Below are 27,316 nucleotides of genomic sequence, written 5' to 3'. Positions count from 1 at the left end.
ATTTGCGCTGACCAATCAGAAACTAGCGTGGTTGGAGCAACAGAGCGTCTCGTGTCTGATGTGGGCGGGGTCTTAAACGATGGGGCGGGGTTATTTACCGGAAGTGTCTCGGGTCCAGTCTCCTTGTCATTTTGGCTACGGCAGATTTCAGTTGAGTGAGACGGACAGCAGCGGCGTAGCAGGAAGGAAGAGAGACCGCTGGCTTAAAATATTAATAATAATAAAACCCGAGAAAGCATTTAAACAATGAAACCTTCGATGAATTCGACTGCAACTCACGAGTAAAACGAACCAGACTGTTTATATCGTTAATTCAATGACGTAACGTTGTTCGGTTAAAGCCTGAGGTTAGCAGCCTGCTAGCGAAGAGAAGGGCTGTGTCATTGAGAAGACAGGACACGTCAAGACGAGGAAGAAAGAGGAAAAGGAAAAATATCTGTCGTGAAGCCAGACTCGTGGAAGATACAAAAGACCTCACTGGCAAACTAGTGACATAAAATCAAGTTGTCATTTCAGAAGCACAGAACAGGCTGCGGTTGTCGCGTCGCATCGGAGAGGATCTTCTCACAGTCATCGCCTTGGATCAAGGGTAGCCAGTAAGGTGAAAAGTGACTCGAATTATTTACCTTTCATCAACGCAATGTCAATATTACACGCGTCAGTATTTCATTTGACCGTACACGACGCAGGTCTTGTATGCTTGAATTATTCTTTTAAAAAAATGGTGCTAGGAAAATGCCTGTGAAATTAGAAGACGTCATCATTTTTCTGAGCTCGCGAGATATAACCGTCGTTCGCTGTGGAAAAGGGAAGGGAAATTGATTTTGTCAGGAGCGTTAACGCCGTAGTTACTTAGGTATTTTCACCCCTCTATTTAAGTGTATAAACTAAAAGTATGATAACAATTAGGTTTAGTATTTAAAGCTAGCTTTCGTGGTCCGGCCTTTTCTCTTCAGCTAGCCTATTAGCAAGCTAGTCGTGTCTAGCTGCCGGTCGAAGCAGTTAGCCGGGTGCTAACAGCAGCAACGGAAACGTCACGAGCCTATAATTAGCGCGAGACGACCAACCTGCACATTTAAATTTCATTTATTTACAAGAAAAATAATATGTAAAGGGGGGAAAATACTACAGATTATTATTAGTAGTAGTAGTAGTATTTTTTGTATGTTTTACATGAATTAATGGACAGACTGAAATACTCCTGGCTGTTCTTGTTGGAAATGAACTGATTCCCTTTTCTGTTTGACTTTATTTTTCTTTTAGGATAAGAACACCGCGTGGAAGTCTTGACTGGAAAACATAAATGGGGGATTACGGGTTTGGAGTCTTGGTACAGAACAACACTGGCAACAAGTCCGCTTTCCCTGTACGAATTCACCCACATCTGCAACCTCCTCACCATCACCAGAACGTAACGCCGAGCCCTGCTGCTTTCATTAACAGCACCACAGCTGGAAATGGCAGCACCGCCGGGTCTCCCTGGCTGTTCCCAGCGGCCGCGGCCCATACCAACGTGCAAGACGATCTGGGCGCTGACAAACCCAAAGCTCAGCAGCAGGAGCTGCAAGAGACGCAAGAGAAGCAACAGCAGCAGCAGCAGCTCTCCCCAGTACACCAAGAGAGTGGCATCATCTCGGAGCTCGAGAAAGCTCGCTCTGACGAGAGCAAATCTGAGAACGGCACGTCTGAGGGCACCAACGGTAAGGAGAAGCTGCGCCTCGAGTCCCCTGTCCTGTCCCCCTTTGACTATCAGGAACCATCTGGTCTGGGCACGACTGTCCAGTCCAGTACTTCTTCATCCTCCTTGACCAGCTTCAACAACTGGTCCGCCGCCATCGCACCAACCCCATCGGCCATCGTTAACGAGGATGTGGGTTTCTTTACCCCGGCCAGCAACGGCCCACTGCTATTCCAGAACTTCTCACACCACGTAGGCCCGGGCTTCGGCGGCAGCTTCTCTCCTCAGATCGGTGCTGTCTCACAGCACCACGCTCCTCCGCCCCACCCGCACTTCCAGCACCAGCAGCACCGTCGCTCCCCAGCAAGCCCTCATAACCCTCCACCCTTCCCCCATCGTGGCGCCACCTTTGGCCAACTTCCTCATCTCTCCAGCGGCCTGAGCAAACCACCCTCCCCCTGGGGTGCATACCCGAGCCCCTCGCCCTCGCCCTCTTCAGCCTCCTGGAGTCCAGGCGGTGGTGCATATGGCTCCGGTACTGGCTGGGGCGGATCTCGAGGTGCTGACTTCCGTCGTGGCTTGAATGGCGCCGTGACTCCGCTCAGCTCCGTCTCACCGCTCAAGAAGACCTTCCCAAACAATCACTCGGCTTCGCAGAAGTACACCCGCCCTGGCGCTACCTTCACCCCCAAGACCTGGATGGATGAGACCGTTGGCCGTAGCGACAACGTCTTTCCTTTCCAGGTATGCGTAGGAAAATTAGTGAAACGGGATTTTAAGTAGATCCTCAAGGATGGCTAATCCACTGCATTTTTTTATTATTATTTTTTTATTATTATTTTTTTTTTGTGTCAATTTTAATTTCAGTTTGTCTCGCAATGTTCCTGCCAAATGTATATCTGTTTTAGATCGTGCCCCGATGATTAATGGTGCGCTGCCTTTCTAGTTTTGCAGATGGTTGAATTATTACTGATGTCATCTCGAAATGCAACCCCCCGAGAGATTAGACTAGTAAGACAGTATGATAACACGAGCATTAAATGAATCCTCGTCTCATTTCGGAGAGTGTATTTGTGTCGTGTAGGTTCGGATGTAGATTAAGGCACAGCAGCACAGTGTTTGGTGCTGCCACCTCACAGCTCAGGTTGTTGTCTGTGCGGTGTAGTACAGCTGGCCTGAATAATTTGATTACTCGAGTATTCATTCGCTAATTTTCTATTCGTTTCTTTGCACGCTATCCAGAGGGTTTTAGCTTTATCTTCCTGTTGCTTGTATAAATGCACCCCTTAGGCAATGAAATAATGGTTTTTCCACGTTATACAATGCAGCGCGTGTTCAAATTTGGATTTGAACGTATTGTTTCTTCAAATCGCTGTCGACAGGTGGAAAGGAAACCACGAAGGTATAATGTTTGGTGGGCTGAAGTTGGACACGCTTGAGGGTAACACCTACAAAATCTTATTTTTATTTCTCGTCTTGCTTTACTTGTTGCACAACTCCTGAACTGGGTGTGTTGCAATGTAGGCTAAGTTCCCTGAAAGTAAACAGCAGATGTGTTTGCATTTAATTTAATTTCATTTTTAAGCATGGCTTATATATTGCAGTGTGAGACGCATCATCTTGGTTTATTATAGTTTTTTATTATAACATGGGTATATATAATGTTATAGTTATTATTTAGATCCATGTGTTTGACTTATGTCTTGGCCTGTATGTACAGCTGATTTAAGTTTATTTGTGCTGTTGCTTTCTTAATATATACACTTCCGGTCAAATTTTTAGAGACCCTCATTCTTTTTTTTTTTTAACTTTTTTTCACATTTTAGAATAATAATAAAGTCATCAAAACTCTGCAGTAACACAAATGGAACTACGGGAATTATGTTGTGATAAAAAATCCAAAATTAATCGGAATAATTTAATATTTTAGCATCTTCAAAGTAGACGCTTTTTTCACCTAGAATTTCCGGAAATGTGTTTTTGGCGTTTTCTCGCCCGATTTCTTGAGGAATTTCCCTGAGATGCTTTTTAAACAGTATTAAAGGAGTTCCCACCTACGCCGGACACTTATCGGCTGCTTTTCGGAATATTTCGCTCCGATTCGTCCGTTTAACAAGAATATTTTTTTGTAAATAAAACGTTAGTTCTCTAATGAAAGAAGCGAATACGTCGGCAAGATTATATTTTTACCTACAACACCGATTTCAAACATTTAATCACACACCTTCAGATCAAAAGGCTTTTAAAGATCATGAAAAACATTTCAGTCGAGTGTCCACAAACTTTTGACCGGTCGTGTATTTGAAATACAGTTACAAACATGTTTAAAGTTATAGAAGTCGTGAGAACAATTTGGACATTTTAACAAGTGTTCGAACTCTAAAAATGCTCTAATATTTAGCTTAGTTGTCAAAATGGTGACCTAACGAACCATCAGATCAAGGTATGTAGTAGTAGTAGTAGTAGTTGTGGAGTCTACTGATGAATATAAATCGCCAGCATTAAGGCCAATTGATTCTGGTACAGTAACGATGTAGCCTCACGCCGAATGTCACACTTATAAGCTCACTAATCACGTTTTACCGCTCCTATCCACTTTAGTCCAACCAGAGCAGGATTTGGCCGAGGTTGGGGTGATGGTAGAGAGAGCAATGGATACTGTAAGATCGTCAAGATAGCTCGACAGACAGGCAAATGCATTTATCAAACGTTGTCGTGTTCGACAAAGAGGTTAGGTTACGTTCTGAACAAACTCGTACCATGACAAACCGACGTCACTGTAACAACGCAGGATGGGGAAAATGATGACAAGTTGTAATTGGTCTAATTTTACAGGTCATTCAGTTATTAAACCATTAACTTCCTCTACCAGGTCTAAACTTTTGTTTCTGTTTGAAATGTAAATAATCAAACTTTGAAGGGGTCACCGGTCTCACATGACTCTTGCTCCCACAGTTCCTTACAGCAGACCGCATTGCAGCCTAGATGTTCTTATCGAGGTGTTTTTACAGACTCACTAAACCCTGTGACGTCCATGCACATTATTATCCTGTGCAAATAATGTTGACGCTGGGAGAAAAATAAAATTTTAACGTGCTCTCTTCGATCTTGTGAAACGTTCGATGGACACTGGGCCTAATTCATCAATCTTTGAGCAAAGCGAACGAAAACGTGTACGGCGGATTTACAAAAGTTTTGCAAATGCTGATTTTGTTTGTATTTGCCTGTGTGTGTGTGTGTGTGTGTGTGTGTGTGTGTGTGTGTGTGGATAAAATGGCAGTCGCCCATAAATGATCAAGCGTGTACACACCACAGCTGATTTGCGTTTGCTGACGCCAAAACTCCATAAAAGGCTAAGTTCACAGAATGGAAAATGCAAAACTGGAAGAAAAAAAATAGAAGAATTTTTGTAGTACTTTTGACTCACATCTACGAGAATAAAAATATTTTTTAACCGTGAAGTCTCATCACCTGGAAAGATCAAAATAGGTTTTTCTTTAATTTACAGGATTTTCATGAATAGTTCATTTCTTTCGTAAACCCTCATCATACTAACACTTTCCACATCAATCTGTTTGTATCCAGGTTAATAAACAAGGCCCGTTGTATGATTTTCTTTTTGCATTAAATATGATTGGGGTCTGTGTGCGCGCAGCACGTCCTTCGTCCTTTTATATATACGTTTGTGTCCCTTAATCTGTACTAATACACTTAACTAGCTAATTAGTAGATCACCATATATATTTAAATTACATCAGCTACCGATTTTAGCCTAATACTGCCTTGAACAAGGCCCTAACTTAATGTTGATCCCCTCGGTTGCTTGGATCGTTTCCTCTCACAAATCCAGGTTGATTTGGAGAAATCGTTCTGGCAGATGAAATAAATGTAGAGCCGCAACAACTACTCGATAAAATCGATTGTGAAAATCGTCGTCAGCGAATCTCATTATCGATTAGTCCGTCTGCACGTGGCACGCGGTGTGGTTACTCATTGCGTTACTTCTGTTCCAAAAACACGTATCGGAGACCAAAGTTGTGTCCGAAACGACATGCTATACACTTACACTATGCACTGTATACTCTATTGTCTAGCGTATGAATTTTAGAAAAGTAATATCGTCTCAAATGGAGCGCTTGCCTTTTTTTTTTGTTACTAACCACAAGTATAAGACGTTTCCCTGTTGACGGAACATGACGTCAAAGGCACGTAATGCGACGCCGCTAGCTTTTGCAGAGTCAACGATAATGAAATTCTCCTGTTTATGACAAATATTGTGAGCGCTGTGAAGAAAACCCTCAAAAACAACAGCCTGCACAAGGCAGCGGTGAAGGTGTCACAATTTGTTGTTTGAAGAAGACTTGTAGAAGTGAGCAGAAGTGTAGAGGCCATACCACAAGATGCAAACCCCTCCTGAGCAGTAAGAATCGGAAAGCCAGCTAGAATTCGTTAGAAATACAGAGATGAGCCACAAAGTTCTGGAACCAAGATTAACCTCTACCAAAGTGATGGAAAGGCCGAAGTGTGGAGAAAGAAAGGATATGCTCATGATCCAAAACATACAAGCTCGTCTGTGAAACATGGTGGAGGTAGTGTCATGGCTTGGGCTTGCATGGATGCTTCTGGAACAGGCTCACTAATCTTTATTGATCATGTAACTCATGATGGTAGCAGAGAACTACATCCAGTTTAATTGGGAGAAACTTCATGCAGCAAGACAACGACCCAAAACACACTCCCAACTCAACAAAGAGCTTCATCGGGGGGGGGGGGGGGGTGGTAAATGGAAGGTTTTAGACTGGCCAAGTCAATTAGCAGACCTTAACCTTAATGAGCAGCATTTCACCTCCTGAAGAGGAGACCGAAGGATGTATATATCAGGAAATGAATGCTGAAATTCTGATCTGTCGTCTCGTATTCATCTTTTGATCTCGGTTCCAATGTTCATGTCTTCAGTGTATAACAGAAACAGAAGGATTGGCCTTGCTGTTCCATTCTCTGTAGGGACTGTTTGTGTTGTGTGTGTGTGTGTGTGTGTGTGTGTGTGTGTGTGTGTGTGTGTATGGGTGTGTGTGCATATATATACTGGGTGGGCCCGTCTTTGCTCTCAGAAAAGCCTTTTCTCAGAACATCTTACTCAGAATCCTTCAAGGCTGGTAATTCTTCAAGGTGCTGGAAACGTCGACATGATTGTGTTCCATAATCGCTGCAGATTTGTCAACTGTACATTCAAGCTGCGAATATCCTGTTCTACCACATCCGAAAGGTGCTTTATTAGACTTGGATATGGTGACTGATGAGGCCTCTAAAGTACACTGAACTCGTTGTCATGCTCATGGAACCGGTTTGAGATGGCCTGTGCTTTGTGACCTGGTGCATGCTGGAAGAAACCATTATTAGATGAGTAAATTGTGGACATAAAGGGATGCACGGCGTCAGCAGCGACACTCGGATAGCGTGTGGCATTCAAATAACGTTTGACACGTATTAAAGGGTCACAATGTGTGTCAAGAAAAAAAACCATTTCTCCTCACAGCACTTGAGCCCATCCACGTCAAGTTCACTTCAACATGTGCGTTTTGGGCATGCTTTTCTGCTCACCCTGGTTGTAAAGAGTGGTTATTTTAGTTACCATGGCCTTTCTGTCAACTCAGGAAAAACCAGTCTGGCGATTCTCCTGTGACCTCAAACCAGCCCATCTGGCACCAACAACCATGCCATGATCAGAGTCACTGAGATCAGGTTTTCCCTGCATGATTTTACGCATTGCGCTGCTACTAAATGATTGGCTGGTAATTGCATGAATAATCAGCTCTGCAGATGTTCCTTGAAAGTGGTTGGTGAGTGTATTAGTCCTGAAATAACACTGTTAATTATATTTAATAACGGTTATAACCCACTAAGTGAATCCCTCTGAAATGAGACTTTGTCTCATCTTTTCACTAAGGAAAAGGTTACGGAGATAGAATACAGAGGGTCCACGAACAGCACGAGCCTTAACCATAGTGCTGTAGTTATGACGATTCTCATGGATTCTCGATGAAAAGGAGGAGCTGCTGTCCAAGGCTGAAGCTGTCAAAGCGATTTCTGAAGTTTTCAATCAGCTGAACAGATTCAGGGTGAGGAGAAACGTCTCTCTCACCTTGAATCCGTTCCTACGCTTTTAGGAAGTGTGAGCATTCTCCTTGAAGATCTTCCTTGAACACTTCAAGTTTCCACTGGAAGGAGCTTTCAGCAGTGACTCAGCTCCTCTCTTTCTTCCTATCATGGCAGGGGCTGTGTCAGAGGTGATAGAGACTACTTGTTTTAGATCTACTCCCTTCTTTCTCAGCATCTCCTTTATGGCCATGTGTATGTCCTTTCCTCTTGTACGTGTCTCGAGTGGTGTTACTCCTAACAGGTCTTCACAGAATTCCTTCCAACACCGAACATGCACCAGAAGCCGGGCGTTATCCCTCACGTCTGTAGATTCAACAACAGCTAATGCTATGCATGGTCACCTTCGAATAGCTTCATCAAGTGTGTTAATGCATCCTCTGTTAGTATTTCAGTCTTTCTTGCTGTCGTTGTACACGACATTGGGATTTGCTCGATCCGTTTCGGCAACAGCCTTCATGCACTCCATCACCACTCCCCGTCAGTAAATGGCTTTTGGTGTTGACCCAAAATCCAAGCTATTTTTAGTGAGCATTCGTTTGCGCGTTGTTGGGCAGTGAATGCGTGGGAGAGGACTCTGGTGGACCGAGTGAACATACGGTAGTATGGGGCACTGTCTGCGACCTTCCCAGTGGCGCTGAGCCAGAGCAGTATGTGTACGTTGAGAAGAGGGGGAAAAAAAGGGTTGCTTCATCAGTATTTAATTTAACAGTTATTTACAAGAATGTGACGAGGTCCCGATAGAACCTTCACTCGGCCCAGACCAATTGTGCACCTCTGATCTGATCTAGTTTTTTGATTAAATTATGATTTCAGTACAGCACCAAATCTACTACACGAAATTTAGGTAGATTTACTGTTAATTAAAAATGTTTATTAACATTAAACATTTTTGTTGAAGCGATCACTCGTACTAACAAAATATATATATATTTTTTTATATGAATGCGTTTCTATTTTTTTTTTGTAAAGAATTTTATAATAGTATATTAAACTATATATATGTATAAAATAGTATATTAAACTATAGCTCAAAGCACACATCCTGTGCATGTAGGTCAGTTTTCTCTCCCTAAATGATCCCTCTTTATTCCCCTCATGGCAGAGGCTGTTTTCATCCTGCTGGTTGGGTGTGTACTCTTATTAAAGCTGTGTTAGAATGTTAGAAGTGCTGTGCACATTGCCTAGCCAGGTCTTTCACTTTCTAAACCTCAGGCATCCTCTTAACGCTCTCTAATCTGTGCTAAAGTCTTCTTTGATTGCATGGGTTTGGGTACGTGCCCATCATGGGTCTCGGTTTGGCCGTGTACCCAGAAGGGCCTATTTTTAGTTGCAACCTTTTAATATCTCGCCTTATTATACCGCAGCGGGTTTGAATGTCCGACGTCAGAAGGTGCGAGGTATTTTTGTACGACAGCACAGGTAACATGACCTGACATCGATCGGCTTGAGCCTCATTCCGCATCACACGCCACAGACGCACGTTATTTTTTTGTGTAAAAGCACAGTGTTATTACTTTATTAAAATGTGTGGCGATCTGTGGGAAAACCTGTCACGTGACTTTGTGACTGAATTCTGGGAAACAAACGCAAACGGATGAAAAATCAGTTTTTGACCATTTACGTTTACATCTTACGGCATTTGGCAGACGTTCTTATCCAGAGCGGCTTACGTTTGTTTCATTTATACATCTGAGCAATTGAGGGTTAAGGGTCTTGCTCAAAGGCCCCCAACAGTGGCAGTTTGGCAGTGCCGGGGTTTGAACTCACGACCTTCTGAGCAGTAGTCCAACACCTTAACCACTGAACTACCGCTGCCCTGACCAAAATTGAGAATAGATGACCGTGGACCGAGTTTAAAAATGTTTAAATGACCTAATAATAATTTTAAAAAATTAATCAAGAGAATAGAACCAACTGAAGCAATAACTGATTATTTCCTCACCTATGTTGGGATGATCAGAGCTCACTCGAGTGCAGAGACAATAATGACGCTTGTGTTTAAACACCACGAGTGACTTTTACTTCAGGTGATGAGACCGATGTGGAGGATGATGGTAATTACGATTGTAATCTAACTGAGAATTCATTTCCCACTGTAAACATTCATATTCGGCAGTAACAACGTTTTTCCATATGTCGATTAGATTAGTTTATGAATGTAGAGGTAAGACTGTGTCGTTTAGTGGAGTTGAAGTTTACTCTTTAAATGCAGTGTTCTCCCTTTTCACTTTTGGGTTGGGGGTGGGTCCGTTTTCAGAACTACATCTAAAATTTGGCAACGCGAAAGGTTTTCCCAGGCCACCGCCAATCATTTGCTTGGTCTCGTTGTTCTGTATCAGTTCATTTGGTGTGTAATTGGGTTAGTGTATGCTGTGGACACTGATATGTCAAACCTTACTGATATTTTTCATGTCTTGTATTTAATTAAAAAAAAAAAATATCCAACAACATATGATATTGAACAGTAATGTTTATCAAGATACCAGTTCAGTATTAAGTATTATTCAGAATTACGTTTTTCAGAACCAACACATCCTGTATGTTCCTCACGGTACAGTAGTGTTTGTTTACTCTATTCTGATGTAGATGGAAAAGGTGACACGTATGAGGGTTACAGCTATTTAAACCCATCTCTATGACTGAGAGCTGCTGCTCCAGTTTAATTACTTTTTCTTTTCCCCCCTGCCCTGGAAAAATATCTCACCTCCTGCCTTTGCACCCATGAGAGTGGATTAATAAGCTTTAGAGTGATTTGATGTGATTTGATGTGGAAATACCTTTTAATAGACAAACAACCAGTGTTCGAGCTCTGCCTAAACCTTTTCCATTCCTCTTGTATTAGTTTAACCCTGATCTTTTGAAATATTATAATTATTGCACTCTTGTCAAGGTCTTCCCTCAAGGCCTTATTGTCGAATTTTACGTGAACACGTTTCATATAACGTGAACTTCGCTGATAGAAAACGGACCTTGAACTAAAGCCGGCTGCGTCAGAGGACAGACGGACCTGTGTAGTCTAATTATAGTTTCACCTTGTTGAGACAACAGACAACCCAAAATAGCAACCAGCAGAACAAGGTGAAAGTGCCTATTAGCACTTTTTTTTTTTTTTTTCCTTCCCCACAAACATAAAGTTCGTCATGGCCAAATTTGTCCATTTTTTTGTTTTGCTTCATGTGCATTTGAATACACCGTCATGGCCCTCTCTGCAAAGCTAGTGATTTTCAAGATGGTCTACAGTCTCAGCTAATGATCTGAGTTTGTAGCAGTGGCTTTAAGCGAGGACGTGTTCTCTCTAAGCTGATTGGTGCTTTGGGAGATCTGAGCAGATATCAGGTCTGTATCTGAGCATGAGCACAGCCCGTAGTGAATCAGGACCATTGTGCTAAGAGGCTTTATGCTCTGCTAAGCTAAGCTGTACATGGTGGGTTTCAGCTACTCGTACTTCTCCTTCATTTCAAAAGTATACAATGCAGAAAGTGTAAATAAGAACCTTTCTGCATAGTGCCAAGATAAAAATGGTTCATACACCTACGTTTTTGTCTTGAGTGAATTTTTTTTTTTTTTTTTAGTATTATTATTTATTTATTTATTTTTGGCCATTTTTCTTCTTTCCTTTCCATTCAAGTTCTGCATGACTTGTTTGACACTTGATGCAAAAAAAAATAATTATAATTGAAATAATGTAAATACATTTAAGCTTTTCACATTTAAGTGCAAAAAGTATCCTGCACATAACATGATCTTGACTGGTAAATGAGGGTCAGGAAAAACCTGCTAAAAAGGTCATTAGCGTTGTTTGGAAAAACCTGTTTCAGTGTTTGGTAGTCTGTAGTGATATCTTTTTGTTTTTGTTTGTTAAACTTTCAGATGGCACAGATGGTGTGGGTCAGGGTACGTACACTACACGAACAGTCAGAAGTTTGTGGACACTCGACTGAAGTGTTTCTCATGATCTTAAAAACCTTTTGATCTGAAGGTGCATGAGTAAATGTTTGAAATCGGTATCGTAGATAAAAAATATATATATATATAATCGTGCCGACGTTTACATTTCTTTCATTAGAAAACGAACATTTTATTTACAAAAAAAAAAAAGAGTTTTAAATACATGACTCTGAGTGAAATATTCCGAAAAGCAGCCGATAAGTGTCCGGCGTAGGCAGGAACTCCTTTAATACTGTTTAAAAAGCATCTCTGGGAAATTCCTCAAGAAATCGGTCGAGAAAACGCCAAGAATACATTTCTGGAAATTCTAGGCAAAGAGGGCGTCTACTTTGAAGATGCTAAAATGCTAAATTATTTTGATTTATTTTGGATTTTTTTTTTTTATCACAGCATAATTCCCATAGTTCCATTTGTGTAACTCCAGAGTTTTGATGACTTTATTATTATTATTAAAAAAAAAATCTAAATAAATAAATAATGAGTGCGTCTAAACTTTTGACTGGTAGTGTATATGATCAAACGGATTTCCATCTGAGCACCAGACCAGCTCAGGTCTAACTGATTGGCAGCTCTGTCCTTAATAATTAAAAAATTAATAAAAAATTTTCCAGTGTTTTTGTGATCCATCAAGATGTTCTTTTCCAGTTTAAATACAGTATATTCAATATATTTTAATCAGTGGATTGTGTATTTTTATGCTTTTAGCTAAGCCAAACTGCTGCTGGCAAAATATCTGTTTTCTGAGCACACATGGTAATTTAATTTAGGCACTTTTTCATTATGATTAAGATGATTTCAAAGTGTTTTTAAAACAGTCTGAATTGTCTCAGCTGGTATTGCAGCACTGAATCATTTGAAATGGTAAAATATTTAGAGAGTAATAACAGATTTTGGATCGGTTGATACGCACATTTATATAGTTTAATTATTTTCACAGTTGCCATTTCCAATCTGACATCGCAATAGCATTATTAACCAAGCTCACAGGGTCTTGGTTTCGGTCCTGAGCTCAGGTTACTGCCTGCGTAGAGTTTTGTTCTGCTCTGCCTGTGTTTGCTTGGGTTTCCTCTGGGTTCCATGGTTTCCTCCCACTGTCTTTAAAAACATGCATGTAGGCAGACACTAAAATGCCCCTAGCTGTGAATGAGCGTGGGAACACTCACCGCTGTTGTAAAGAGTGATGATTTTCATTTACTACAGACTTCCCGGCAGCTCGGAATACACCCACAGGATGTTTTTAGTTTTTTGCACCATTCTGTGTAAAGTCTAGAGATTGTTGTGTGTGTTAAAATCCCAGGAGATCAGCAGTTGTTAGCTGATTGAATAACTGCATAAACAAGCAGGCGTACGTCATTAAAGTGGACGGTGAGTGTAAACACAATGAATGAAGACTGATTGATTAAAGCCCTATTCGGACGGGATCAGTTTTCAGGACACGTGGCTGTAAAGTAATCGTTACTACGGACGTCTGTGATGTTTATCGTCAATTCGCACGGGATAAGCGATTTCTGTAGAAATTGCCTTCGTTTTTTTTAATTGTCCATTAACGGTCATCTTTTTCTTCTTACTTTTGTTCACAGGAACGTAATCGATCATTCGATGGCTTCAGCATGCACTCCCTGGAGAACTCTCTAATCGACATCATGCGGGCCGAGCAGGACACACTGAAAGGTAAGATAAAACACTTACAGGAAAGGCATGGCCCCGGGTTTCCACAAAACCTTATATTAAAAAGAAATAAATAAACATGGCATTTTAGTTACATTAACCACGTATTCGCATATCGGAAAATTGTACTATACGCAGAGCTTAATTTGAGCCGCTAAAATACAGCACACCTGGGTTCCGAAACCTTTTTATGTGGATCCGGCACCTGTGCAGCTGGATGTAAAGTCTTCTGCAGCAATCTTAACAAAACAACTAGTTTTAGATTTTAATTCAGCAAAAGTAGAGCAGAACAACAACCACAAAAAAAAACGGCAGTAGAAATGCTCAAATGTTGCTAATTGCTGATCAGTAGCCTCGCTCACGTAACGTAATTGTATCGAGTTCAAAGTTCACCTGAATTCGTTGTCACGAAGCAAGTGAAGCCTACAGTCATGTAGCATACGCGCTGTAGAGTCTATCGTGGCGAAAAGAAAACAGTTATCATTACCCGCATATTTTTTTTTTAAAGAACACAAACAGAATACTAAACAGGCAAGAGTCCAGGAGAGCGATCGGCAGCAGGTCACTGATGAAGCGGGTTGGTGACCGTTCCCATGACTAGCAGTGATAACGCTAGCCTGATTGTGGAAGGTTTTTAGAAGCGCTTACGAGGCTAAACGCTGGCAACCTGCGCATGGTTTCGAAAGTGCGATTGACTGAATGGAGTTAACAGCACACAGTCATACAGGCTTTTATGGAGTACAGGGACTCAAATCCACAAAGTTCCAGAAGGACTGCTGTGAATATCATACCGATCACTTTTACATGTCTGTAGATTCAAGGACCGTGACCTTTCGCCCGACCTGCCGGATCATTACCCTCTTAGTGTTCCAGGATCTGCAGATTTACAAATTAAGCACTGACTATATGAGTATTTCTATATGCACTTTGATGTCGTATCCCAGGCGAAGTTGTACTGTGTGAATACAATCCCCCTCCACCCTTGGGATTTTTCTTATTCTCTTTGTTTTCTGGTTCCTGAGATCATCACTTCAATATCCTTTGCAGATATTAGAGGATTTTGGGGATTTTAGACTTTATTTCCATCGTGTGTGTGTGTACATGAATGTGAGCAGGCAGCAGTTTATAGAGAGATGATGTACACGTGTCATCGTGGTGGAACATAGCAAGGAGATCCACCCTGCTGGCTCCGGGCTTAAACTTTAGATCCTTATTAAGAGCTTTTATAACATGGCCAATAGATGAGCTTTATGTCACACATTGTAATACTAGCGATGGTCTGTTCGATGGTTTGAGAAATGCAGTAACAACATATTTCATTTATGAGCTGGTGCAATACATTACATTTCCAAATACAGCAAAAAATAATGAGGGCTTTTCACACCGTTGCAGGTTTTCAAAATGTAATTGGGGCGAGAGATTACACACACGTACACACATACACGCACATGCAGAAATAAAATCAACAAGGAAGTTGTTTATCATATATGGCAAATTGGAGGCATTTCTTTGTGTAAATGTGTGTGGCCATGCATGAGCAATTTTTAATGTGTAGGATTTATAAAAATTCATCGCGCACCGCTGTGCATACACAGGTGTGATGAATGCCAGTTTTCTTGCGCATACTGGTGGTTCTTGTACGCAGGATTAGAAATTGTTCTACGCACGATTTGATTAATGGGACACCACGTATTTCTGTTTTCCTGCCTTGTGTTGCATGAGATTTTTTACTAATTCGCTCAGCTTTTGTATTGCTTCCAGCAGTGTCCCATCAAGGTTTGGGATTAAAAAAAAAAATGTGTCTTTTATAATAGGAGCTCCGGTAATTAAAACATAATCGTATCCTCCGTAGCCCTCGGTTTCCATTTCCTTACTTGGGCAGCAGGGAGGATACACCCACTGGTGTTGGAAAATGCATGTTATACAAGTGATGGGATGAGGCAGAGAGAAACTCTGGTGTTAAAAGCTTTGGAAGGCTTCTGGCATTGTCAGTATTGTCCTGTGCCAGTAGAAGGGGTTTTCTGTTGTCTCTGCAGCAACAAAACATTGTTCTGTCTCCAACATTGGCACGGGCCTCGCTGCCTTGCCGCCTCGCTTCTCCCGTAGCGCCTTGCTGGAGGAGGAACGGGTACATCGGATCATTATTAAAGGGGAGTTTCACTGGAAACTTCATTGATTAACAGTTTGCTTTTTGATGAGTGAAGATGGTCATTCATATTAGTTTACCGGGAAAAACTTTTGAGAATCTTACCAAATGAGATTTTGAGTTCACCATGGCAGTAACATGCAGAAATACATGCAGTGTGTCGTAAAGAAATCCAGTCAGTAGTTTCTCCAAACACATTAAGGCAGCTCGTCTTAAGCTCTCTCTTTGCATGATGTTTCCCAGTGGGCAAGTGATGCTGAAATTGTTCAAAATGTGTACAGTTAGTGAAGTGTTTAAATACGAGGACACTTTTTAACACACGGTATTAATGACAATTTGTACAGCAGGCAGGCCTAAGTACATATGTATATAGTGCAGTTTTTCTACAAAGTGGCCAGTGGACACAAATTTTCTGTACTGCTTTTCAGTCATGGAATAAATGATTTATACCCTCCTCTCCCAAAGGTCGCCTTGGATTCACCCATCCAGGAGGAGACAGCTCTTTGCCTATAAATGGTGCGTAGATGATTTTATTGCTTTATTGTGCTAGCAGCTTAACCCTGTACAAGCAGATGGACTGACGGGACCACAGAGCTCAGTGTCCACAGAGTCAGCAAGATTAACAGTATGTTTGTGCCTAGAAAGTCCTATCCTAGTGTTTTAGTGCTAGTCATTGTTGCTAAAAGGGTGGGGTGGGGGGGGTCTAGCCCATGCTTCCTCAGCTAAAGCTTATTTGCATAGATTCATGACATGTGCTGACGCAAGTATGAATAACGACCTAACCTTGCCCCATGATTTACGGTTTGCTGAAACCTACCCATTTCCCAATGTCATGAGAATGTTAAAGGCATTTTTCAGGAAGCTAATAATTCTGTAATTGTCCCTTTTATTTACTCTGTAATGTATCTATAGACAACTCTAAACCTGCATAAAAAACAGGTCTAATCTTGAGCATTGTTGATTTTCTAATGCTATGATTTCATTTAATTAGTGACAGCTCTTGGTATTTTGAGCTAATCTGGAGCAAATAAGATCAACACCGTGTATAAAAATATCACCTTTAGGATTTTTCTGTAATTGGTTAGGCTGGTACTCGTCAGTACTCACTAGGGCTCCAGTTAGCACTTGCCTGATATGTGTGATTGAAACCAGTTGGTGTTTGAGCTGCTGATGTACGTAAGGAGGAATATGCTGAATATGAATATACATGAATTATGATGAAACTGTAAGAGGACAGGTACCATCTCAAAGGATTTTGGTTAAATATTTTTGCTAGGAGAAACCATTGCTAGGCCAAATACTCATGTTGTATAAATATAATATAGTTTCTTGCCGGTACGGGCTCATAAGCATGGTGATGAATGTATCAGTGTTCGTGATAAATATGCAGTGGTAGTTAAAATACATGTGACTAAATCATGCTTGTGCATCTGTAAACATATTTAATTGACTCATGAGAAATGAACGTGGTATTGAGAACAAGAAGTGCAGTTTGCTGGAAATGGTAGTGTATGCATCATACTGGACCGTTAATGAGACATTAAACTGTTGGACGACGTTACTAAAGAAAATTACTGTATATCAAAGCTGTCAAGCACCAATTTGACCAGGAAGCACACACAAGAAAAATAATATCCTGTGTTGGATAGTGGTCTATTACGTACACACAATAAATACGTGTATGTTTAATTAACTAACGTATTTAATTAGGAGCCGAATTGGCATCAGTGTATGTTATTTCTTCTTAATGTGGTTTAACGAAGTAATGTTGTTTGTACCGCTCCAACATATACTTGGAGAGTCTCCATATTCCTGTAGACACAGCTCAAGTATAACACTGAGAGGTGTTGATGTAGTTTGGTATGCATACTTCTCTATTATAATCTTTTGTGACGCTGTTAATAAAAGAGAACTTAAAGTATGTAGACCGTTTGAACCTGGCGCGTAGGTAATGCTGAGGAAACGAAAACATTTTCCCACGTTACCTTACATGTGATCTTATTTTACATGCAGCAAGGAATTATGGGAGGCGACGAGGTAAAGAGCAATCTTTTTAAAAATTCAAAATAAGCAGAAGGAGATCATGGGGGTGGGGGTTATGGGGACTTGTCATTGAGCAGTGTATAAAATGGTGCCAGTGCCAATGAATGCATGATGTGTTGTGGGAAAAATTCTATGCATGCGCATGTGAAGTGTTCATCTCCATTTGTGACTGTGTGACTCCTTGCATATCTTATACCTCATTTAACTTTGAAAAACAAATAGAATTTTGGGCTTTTAGTTCTTTTTGAAATAGCACATACACCTATTCATTCGTTCGTCTTCAGCAACCGCTTTATTCTTTATCCAGAGCCAATCCCGGGAACGCTGGGCGTGTGGCAAGAATACATCTGCACGCTCTTTGACATTTGGGGCCTGCGTTCTGTCATGAAAAACAGCAGTTGTATTTTAAACCCAGAAGCAGCCAGCATAGAATAACAGGACTACAGTACACAGCTGTACCATGGCATGAGTCCCAGCTAGGAATTCAGCTATCATTTTATTACGCTTAAGTGATATTAAACATTTAAGAAACCTGTTTACAGTTCATGATGGGCGGGGGGAACAACTTAATGCACTTAAAATGTATTTATATTGCCTGCCTCTGAGTAGTTCTTGTCTTTCATTTGTATTTCATTTCACTGGTATGTAGCGTTTACATAGACCTCAGTTAGAATAGCCAGACAAGTACTCATCTCTCAGTGTTCTTTTCCAGGTCATTCGTCCCTGTTCCCAATGGAGGATGGCTTTCCAGACGAGGAGAGGGCAGAGCAGAGCCTGCCTGGCCTGGGCTCTCCACACTGCTTCCCTCATCAGAATGGAGAGCGAGTAGAGCGTTACTCGCGCAAGGTCTTTGTGGGTGGTCTTCCCCCAGATATAGATGAAGGTATTAGCCTGTTTGAGTGACAGTTGGAAACAGTAATCTGACCAAGAGATGTTGGATCTGTTTTTTTTTTTTTATTTTTTTTTTTTTTAAAATGTTTTATGTGTGGCGTCATCCTTTCTAGATGAGATTACCGCTAGTTTCCGTCGCTTTGGACATCTTTTTGTGGACTGGCCTCACAAGGCTGAGAGCAAGTCTTACTTTCCACCAAAAGGTATGTGAAGATTATTAGATATTCTTTTACATTTTAAAATGCTAAGTGAATTTCAAATCGGGAGTGATTTCACAAAAACGTCCGTCAAAAATGACTGCATTATAGTTATGGGTTGTTTTCAGAACCGCATGATGTTAACATACTGGCATTGAATATTTACTAAATGGATCGTTTATCATAGATGATTTTAGGATGCCATAAACATATCTTACGATAATATACCAGCTGAAGTATCACGATACCAGTAAGTATCGAGATTCCGTGCAATGTTGTGTTCATAACATTTCGTAATTCAAATCTACAAAACGAACCAAATTTACAGAAAGACATGGATATAAATGAAAACCGACAAAACGAACTTTCCTGTGAATGCTTTATTAACGAGAGCGATTAACAGGCTGTTGGGAAAAACTCGAGAACAATCATACAGTTGGCAAGCAACTAATTTAAACGTGCCAAATATTTCATCTGTCGTTCCCTAGAGCAGTGAAATCATGCAGATGGAAATTGTCCTCAGCGTACGAAGAATGAACACATTAGGAATAAATAACTGAATTTGGAAACGATCTCCAAAGAAACAAATCATAAAATTGAGGATATTAGTTCGCTTACTAGCGCAAACTGCTAATATTGTTATTTATACACAGCGGTTAGTGTAAGGTTAGCTCGCTTCCTAGCAAACAGGGAATCTTTAAAGCTTAACGTAAAGAATTTAGGTTAAATGACATGTCGCTAACCTTTGTGTATTCTGCAAAAGCAGTGGGACGTGTCGTTTTTTTAGCCAAAATTGTATTAACTTCCGCACATGCAACGTTACTTAGAGTACTACCGTATTGACGATACTACAGTTTAAAAATATCATATATAAAATAATGCTGTATCTGCGGTATTTCGAAGCTTTGGTATCGTGATACTACCGTAGTACCGTTATACCGTGTAACCCTAGATGACTTACTATTTTGACACAATATCTGGCAAAGAAATATCATCACGTCACCCCAATTTTAGCATCGCTCCATCGGCTCCCGGTCCGTTTTAGGATCCAGGATAGAGCTTTTTCAGTCGCCGCCCCTCGTTTATGGAACCAATGGCCACTGGATATCTGCCTCGCACTTTCTATTATCATTTTTAAAAAGAGGCTGAAAGCGTATCTCTTCTCCAAGGCATTTTAATCAAATTTTTACTATTGTTTATTGCCGGTCTCGATTTGGTTTTATTCTGTTTTCTGTTTAACTTTTTCTTACTCTGTTCAGCACTTAGGTCAGCCTTGCGGTGTATTAACTGTGCTATATAAATAACATTTACTTACAAGTGGCACGTTATATATCGCCGTAACATTTAGCTCAAGGGTTTACAGCTTTGAACATGTGGATAGATTGTGTACAACCAATTGTGAAACCTTTTCAGCTTATTAGCACCTCTGCTAATTTCAACATTGTTCCTGGCACCGTTTATTTATTTTTTTTCTAATTTTTTTTTTTTTTTTTTTTTTTTTTTTAGGTTATGCATTCCTTCTGTTCCAAGATGAGAGTTCTGTCCAGGCTTTGATTGATGCTTGCATTGAAGAAGATGGCAAGCTTTACCTCTGTGTGTCCAGCCCCACCATTAAAGACAAACCCGTAAGTTCTTTTAGCCATGAAATCATACCACGTAGATGTATCTGTTTAACGATGCTTCTTCCACCATGACCTTGACTAGGATAAATGAATATCAGAAATCATTACGCGTGTCATGCGAGCACCGTATACGTTCTCGTGTTCACGAACCTTGCCTTTTTATGCCCCGTGAGCTACATATCTGACCCACCTGCATGATAGTAAACTTTTGGGTTCCTCAGGATCCCCGTCTGGGATGCACATCTCTAGTATAAAGCCCATTTTAGACAGAGCGTGGGATGTGGAATGTGGGATGATGTAGCACTTATTTCTGTGATTTCTTGCACTGATTTTGTAAACATGAAAATATTAGGACGACTAAGAGGAGCTCCAAATTGAATAAAATCCTAAACTCATGAAACAGTGGTAATTTTAATTACTCTTCGGTTTTAATTATTATTAGTAATATTCTACACGTTTTCATTGAACTCTGTAATAATGGTTGGTTAAAAATATCCCCTGCACGCCAATCTCCATCTTCGATGAACCCATGTGCGGCTGTGACCTGATCTCGTTTGTCTTTCTATAAGCTAGAAGTCATTTTACAGAGCTGGTATTATTTATGACAGGTCCAGATACGCCCTTGGAATCTGAACGATAGTGACTTTGTGATGGACGGATCTCAGCCGCTGGATCCTAGAAAGACCATTTTTGTGGGTGGAGTACCACGCCCTCTGCGTGCAGGTATTCTAGATTTCAGGGTGATTTCCCTGTTTTAAACAATGCTTAGTTTTGGTATTTTGTAATTCATGACTAAATTTCAGAATATGAATTTTTCTACTTTATAAAGTATCCCATGATTCTCCACTCCAAAGATGTATGTATCTGTGTGTTTGTTTGTTTGTTTGTGATTATAGTGGAGCTGGCTATGATCATGGACAGGCTGTATGGTGGTGTGTGCTACGCAGGGATCGACACAGACCCTGAGTTGAAGTACCCTAAGGGAGCAGGGAGGGTTGCCTTTTCTAATCAGCAGAGTTACATTGCTGCTATCAGTGCTCGTTTTGTACAACTGCAGCATGGAGAGATCGATAAACGGGTCAGTTCTGGCTCTAAGCAAAACTACACGAAGATACTCCCCATCCTCCTTTCATAATAAGAAGCAAAGTATACCATTTTAACCAACAACGTATTCACATTTTTTTTTTTTTTTGCTTTGTGGTTATCTAAAATTGGTTTTCTGCTGAAAAAGAAATGGATTTGTTTTGCTGTACTGTTACGATATTAGCTAGAAGTAGACATTTATTTCGCTTAAGATCCCCGACTTAAGCCGTCCCGCTCTCTCGGCAGGTGGAAGTGAAGCCATACGTCTTGGACGACCAGCTGTGTGATGAGTGCCAGGGCACACGGTGCGGAGGCAAGTTCGCTCCTTTCTTCTGCGCCAATGTCACCTGCCTCCAGTATTACTGTGAATACTGCTGGGCGGCCATCCACTCGCGTGCTGGCCGAGAGTTCCACAAACCACTGGTGAAGGAGGGTGGTGACCGACCTCGCCACATCTCCTTCCGCTGGAACTGAGATTACACAGGCAAGGGGGTGAGAGAGAGACGAGGGAGAGAAGGGTAGGAGTCGCAAAATCATTGTCTAATAAATGCACTTTCTGTTGCTGTTTCCTTTTTTAATTTAATCTGAAAAAAAAAATGTTAAAATTAATTTTAATTTTAAGTGGATGTCAATCCAAAAAAATGTTCAGGAAGAAAATACAACGTGTCATGCATCTCTACTATTTAGGTAATGCCATTAGATTTCATTTTCTTGGTGCACAGATATCAAATATTGAGTATTGGTAATTTGTTATTCAGTACCTGTTGTGGCTCGATTTAGAAGTATTACATTTTATTTTTTATTTGATTCAAAAGGCTACAGAGCAGACATGAAAAGGTGTTGCAAAGAGCGCACTTGCTTCTTTTCCGAATAGAGTGCAGATGCAGTGTAATAGCCCAGTGTTTTTGGAGCCAAAGTGTAATTGGGTTTTAAGAACAGGCAAATAAACTAACTAACAAACAAACAAAAAAAAGAGAACATCAGTAATTCAAAACAATCGATTCCGCATCAGATGTCTGGGCTCGGTCTCCATTTTTGCAGGAAAACTTATACCTCAAGCTTAGCTGCTAGTTTGTTGAGCAAGGTGTAGAAATCAAGCCGGTCCTCCCCTTTACGTGCCGACCGCACAAACGGAATCGACAGCCGTAAAAAGACAGTTAGAGAATCTGTGTCGTCACTTCCTGTATTAAAAACAAGATTAGCAGCGAAACAGCATCCGAGCGGGGAACGTACGGTGTCGAGGATGCAGTAGTCTCTGCGTATGAGCTGGTTTAATTCCACCGTGACCCGCAGAACTAAAAACGGCTTTCTTCAGCTTTATCTTAACGCTGGCGATTCTTATTTTCTCCAATAACGTACGCTAACTTCCAGGCCGGTTTTTGACACCTTCAAGCTAATACAGGTTTAATGGCAAAAAAAAAAAAAAAATTTAACTGCTATAGATATTTAAGAAAAAAAATACCCCAAATACCTCCTGTTCTGCAGTATCCACTCAGCCGAAGTTTTGAAGCATAACTGAAGGTAGTTCACGTTACCACTCTTTATCTTTATCCACTTTGACTTGCAAAGGTTTTTTTTTTTTTTTCTTTTTTTTTTCTTTTTTTTTTTTCTTTTTTTTTTTTAAAAACAACTTTCAGATGTTAGGGAACCAAAGATGGCTGTGCAGTAGTGAGCACGACGGCTCACTCTCTTGTTTTTCTCCTTCAAGTGAAAGTCTCATATTTTTTTTCCTTTTTTCTTTTCAGTTTATTATTATTTTTTTGCCCCTCGCTCCCTTCGATATCTGAGACCAGATGAACTCCAACGAACCAAAGATTGGCCTTGAATCGATAAGCATGCAGTCGAAATCCAGAGTAACACTAGTGAAAAACAAACAAACAAACAAACAAAACAACGAGCTTCGTGCATGCTGGCTTTTCCGCACGTCCACCTGCTTCTTTTTCAAAGGTCAAAAAAGGAGACGTATGTAGTTCAGAAGTCGGGTATCGTTTTTGAGAAATCGCTAGCTGTTCGCTTCTGGAACTGGAAATGTTGTACTTTCGAATATAGCACATCCAGTTCAAGTAACGATTACGGACTTTGACCATCTGATAGCGCTAGCGTAAAATGTCAGGGACATAGTGATGAATCGTAAACTTCACGCACTAGTGAGAAACGTATCCTCGCGTCGGCTCGCCGATGTTCCAGTGCACCCGCGCGGCACCACCACTTAACACTCGTGGGTGTTTTATGGTTCTGCATTTTAGAAGTTAAAAACACTTTTTGGAGAATTTGCTGTTAATGAGATGATAAAGATTATTTTCTACATGGCCTAATGATTTTTTGGTACAGTGTTTTCTAGCTAAATTATTTTGTCATGCACATATGAACATTTTATTATGCACTACTTTTCTAAATACTTTTGTTTTTTCGACAGTCATTTTAGGCACATTTTTCACAGATGGGATAACTCCTTTTTGCAATACCTCAATTTTTCGCATTGTGAAAGGTAGCTTTTGTACTTTTGTTACTGAGAGATCTGCATATATGGAAATTTTTCTTTTAAGAGAAAAAAACAAAAAAGAAAAAGTCAAGTGATTTTAATATATATTATTTTCAATTATGCTTTTTATACATTTCAGTGCTGAGGAATCTTTACAACTAAGCGCACACTTGAGTTGATGCGACTTCAGATCTGCAGAGGAAAGATCAAAGTATATAACGCTTAAGGTCTCGGATCTTGTACACTAGATTTTAATGACAATATATATTTAAAAAAAAAAAACCGTTAAAAAAAATTTTAAACAGCATGGCAAGAACAAGTTGTCATTAAATTAATGTTAATATTCAAAATGGTTATCCTAGTTGGAAATACTTTGTCATTTTGGTTTCCTCTCCATAGCTGGAAATATAAACTATAATCTAAGGAGAATGCTAAATTTGGCTGACTCTCGTATCACAAGAATGGATGTTCGATGTTTAGATATTTTACCATTTAAAAAAAAAAAAAAAATCTATATATATTCTTGAACTGCCAAATAGCTCCTATTGTAATCCTTAGCATTGCATGATGACAAAAACAAGTACATGAATTAAATATGAAAATTAATTGTTGTGGTTGTGCACCAGATGTTTCTAAACTTTTAATTTGTTAAGGACACCCTGCACCCTGTTGTATATTACTCTTTTATGCCTTCCCCATAATCCAGTACATTCAGGAACGCACAGGACAAAAAATAAATAAATAAACAAAACTAACGTTTAAGCAAAGAACGAACTTTCAGAATTCAGAAAATAATAATATTAATAATAATAATAATTAGCCGTGCAGAACGAGCAATTTATCAGACACTGTTGAAAAGACTTGAGAACTTCATCCCTACTGTCTGTCTGAGGTAAAAACCAGAAACCTATTTGGAGGAAGGGGGAACTTTTAAGACTTGAATGTGGTAAATGTTGCAAGTTAACTTCGAGTTGTTATGTGCAATACTTTTTTTGAACCTTTTTCCAGATAAGGACTCTTTGCAATGTAATTCTTTAATGCCATTTTTAATTGCTGACATTTAAAAAGAAAGATGTTAATATGTTTTTCACAGTCATTTTCTACTGTTATTGTAATCCTTTTCATGCTGGTGTTTGTAAAAAAGAAACAGAAATCAAAACTATTTGTACTAATATAAAATAATTGAAGTTATTTTTAAAACATTAAAAGGTTTTTTTTTTTGTGCTCATTTGCTTATTTTATTTCAAGCTACTGTGATTGCATTGTAATTATTAGGTCAATAATGTATTTAGCTGTTTATTGGTATATTTTTAATTGGAATGTATAATTAATTTTTATAATTTTGATCAGATTTTTGTTATATTTTTGAGGTGAAGCTTTTAATATGTTAAAGTGTCTAGTTTTTACTAATTGCTATATTGTGCTCCACAATATATGGTTCACATTTTCTGAAGGAAAAGAAATATTTAAATATGTCTGTTAATGATGTTACTTAATGGCAAAATTTCAATAGTTTTTAACTGTGTATGGGAAGGTTGTTGTATTTATTAATAGCATTTTTTTACTTAAGATATCACCTTAATTTGTATTGTCATTTCACTTTATAAGTTCCTATTTTTGTATTTTCCTTTGTAATTAAGTTATGTTATACAAATGTCCATATTCTAGGAGTTGGTCTGTAAGTGCTAGTGAAACAAAAAGAAAAATCTAATGTTATTTAATTGTTTGCAGCCAACTATTTATAACAATATGCATAATTTTTAAATATTTGTAATGTGAAATGTTGAATGAATAAATCTTAACTGTGACAAGGCATCATGTTTTGCCTTTTTCTGGTTTTCCTGCATCGTTCCTGATGTTCTCACGTTGAACCTTTTTTTTATTATTATTATTTTTCTTTCTTCTTTCCTCTCATTTCTCTACTGAACTCGTCTGGCTTCTTTCTACTTGACACCGACCGTGTCCTCTGCCAGACGTAGGTAAGAAATGATTTGGATGTCTCCGTGGCGCGCGAGTTAGGTGGCTCTGACAGGAATTCACGTTTCCTTTTTGTGCGTGTGTATGCTTATTCTCGTACGTTTTGAACGGTTCACTGAAATTCACAACGCCACCATGAAACATTTCTGTTTATGCATCATTTCGTTGTTGTCTGTCAACTGGGTTTCAATTAGATCAAAAGAAAGAACAAAAATTATAATAACCAGTAGAACCCGACGGCGTCGACAGCGATGCCTCTGCCGCCTAGTCTAGTCCTTATTGGTACAAATTTGCATGCATGGAATATCCTTCAAACATAACAAATATGCTTCAGACAGGAAGGTAATTATTGAAGGAAAACTATTTCTGACAACTGACCTGCTGTGACCTTGACCCTGTTTGGATCAATTCCTAAATCTAATTAGTTCATCTGCCGGTTACGGTGATAATTCATTCCATATAAGATAAATCATATCGGATCTTTTTCCAGCTTTAATGTGATCTAGCAACCAAAAGAAAACGTGTTATCCGTGATTTCGTCTATCTTGACTAGAGACCCAGTCACAGCTGAAGAGAAGCAGCCCAATAGCACGATGCTGCCGTCACCATGCTTCACTGCGGGTACGCTGTTTGAATGATGAGCTGTCTTGTTTTTATACCAAACATATCTTTTACGTTCTAACTTGGTCTCGTCAGACCGTAAAACACTTTGCCACATTTTGGCAAAAATTTATTATTATTTTTTTTCTCTTTTCCATGAGAAAGGGCTTCCATCTAGCCACCCTTCCCCATAGCCTAGACATTTGAAGAATGTGAGAGATTGTTGGCACATGCAAGGAGCGATCAATACCTGCCAGATATTTACAGCCCCTTTAATGTTGCCGGAGGTCTCATGGCAGCGTCCCTGATTTTTATCCTTTCGTCAATTTTATAGGGACGTCACTTTGTTAACAGAGGGGTATAGACTTTTTACATCAGGGTTCATAAGTACATTTGGACAGTGACACAATCTTTTCTAATATTACGTCTGTATACCATCACGGTATAAGATTAGCACATAAAATAAGTATATAACCGTTCCTAAACGGTTAATGAAATATTTTTGTAAAGCCCCTTGATTAAAGCTGAAAGTCTACGCTTAAACCACATCGTGATTGCGTCATATCGAATCCGTTCTGGTGGTACACGGGGGCAAAAAACGGAACGTCATGTCCCTGTCCAAATACTTATGAACCCGGCTGTATATCTACTGAAAATCCTAGCAACGTCCGGCCGCTTACTCTAGAGATATTAAATCCCAACAGCTACCGTCCACACTCTAGTGGGACGCCATTTCAAGCCGTAGCTAAGTGTAACTGTGCAGAGGTATACGTTTGATTCATATTGAAGCCAGCCCACAGAGACTGTAACTGAATTAACTGA

The 27,316-nt window shown here is 39.9% G+C and overlaps 1 protein-coding gene across 2 annotated transcripts; it reads left to right on the top strand.

Annotated features, from left to right (window-relative positions):
* The first annotated feature begins 146 nt into the window (after positions 1-146).
* cpeb4b (cytoplasmic polyadenylation element binding protein 4b) lies at positions 147-25,730 on the top strand. 2 transcript variants are annotated; one of them, XM_053648552.1, is made up of 10 exons: positions 147-601; positions 1,264-2,422; positions 13,366-13,456; positions 16,065-16,115; positions 18,355-18,525; positions 18,647-18,736; positions 20,237-20,355; positions 20,961-21,075; positions 21,249-21,430; positions 21,682-25,730. In XM_053648552.1, the coding sequence occupies exons 2-10, from the start codon at positions 1,304-1,306 to the stop codon at positions 21,907-21,909; spliced, it is 2,166 nt and encodes a 721-aa protein (XP_053504527.1). In that variant the 5' UTR covers positions 147-601; positions 1,264-1,303; the 3' UTR covers positions 21,910-25,730. The 2 variants fall into 2 exon arrangements, with proteins under 2 accessions (XP_053504527.1, XP_053504528.1); XM_053648553.1 differs by lacking the exon at positions 16,065-16,115.
* Positions 25,731-27,316: the final 1,586 nt, after the last annotated feature.

This window comes from Ictalurus furcatus, chromosome 18 (genome assembly GCF_023375685.1).
Source record: "Ictalurus furcatus strain D&B chromosome 18, Billie_1.0, whole genome shotgun sequence".
In the NCBI taxonomy this organism is placed as follows: domain Eukaryota; kingdom Metazoa; phylum Chordata; class Actinopteri; order Siluriformes; family Ictaluridae; genus Ictalurus; species Ictalurus furcatus.
This window is presented reverse-complemented; position numbering and strand designations above follow the sequence as displayed.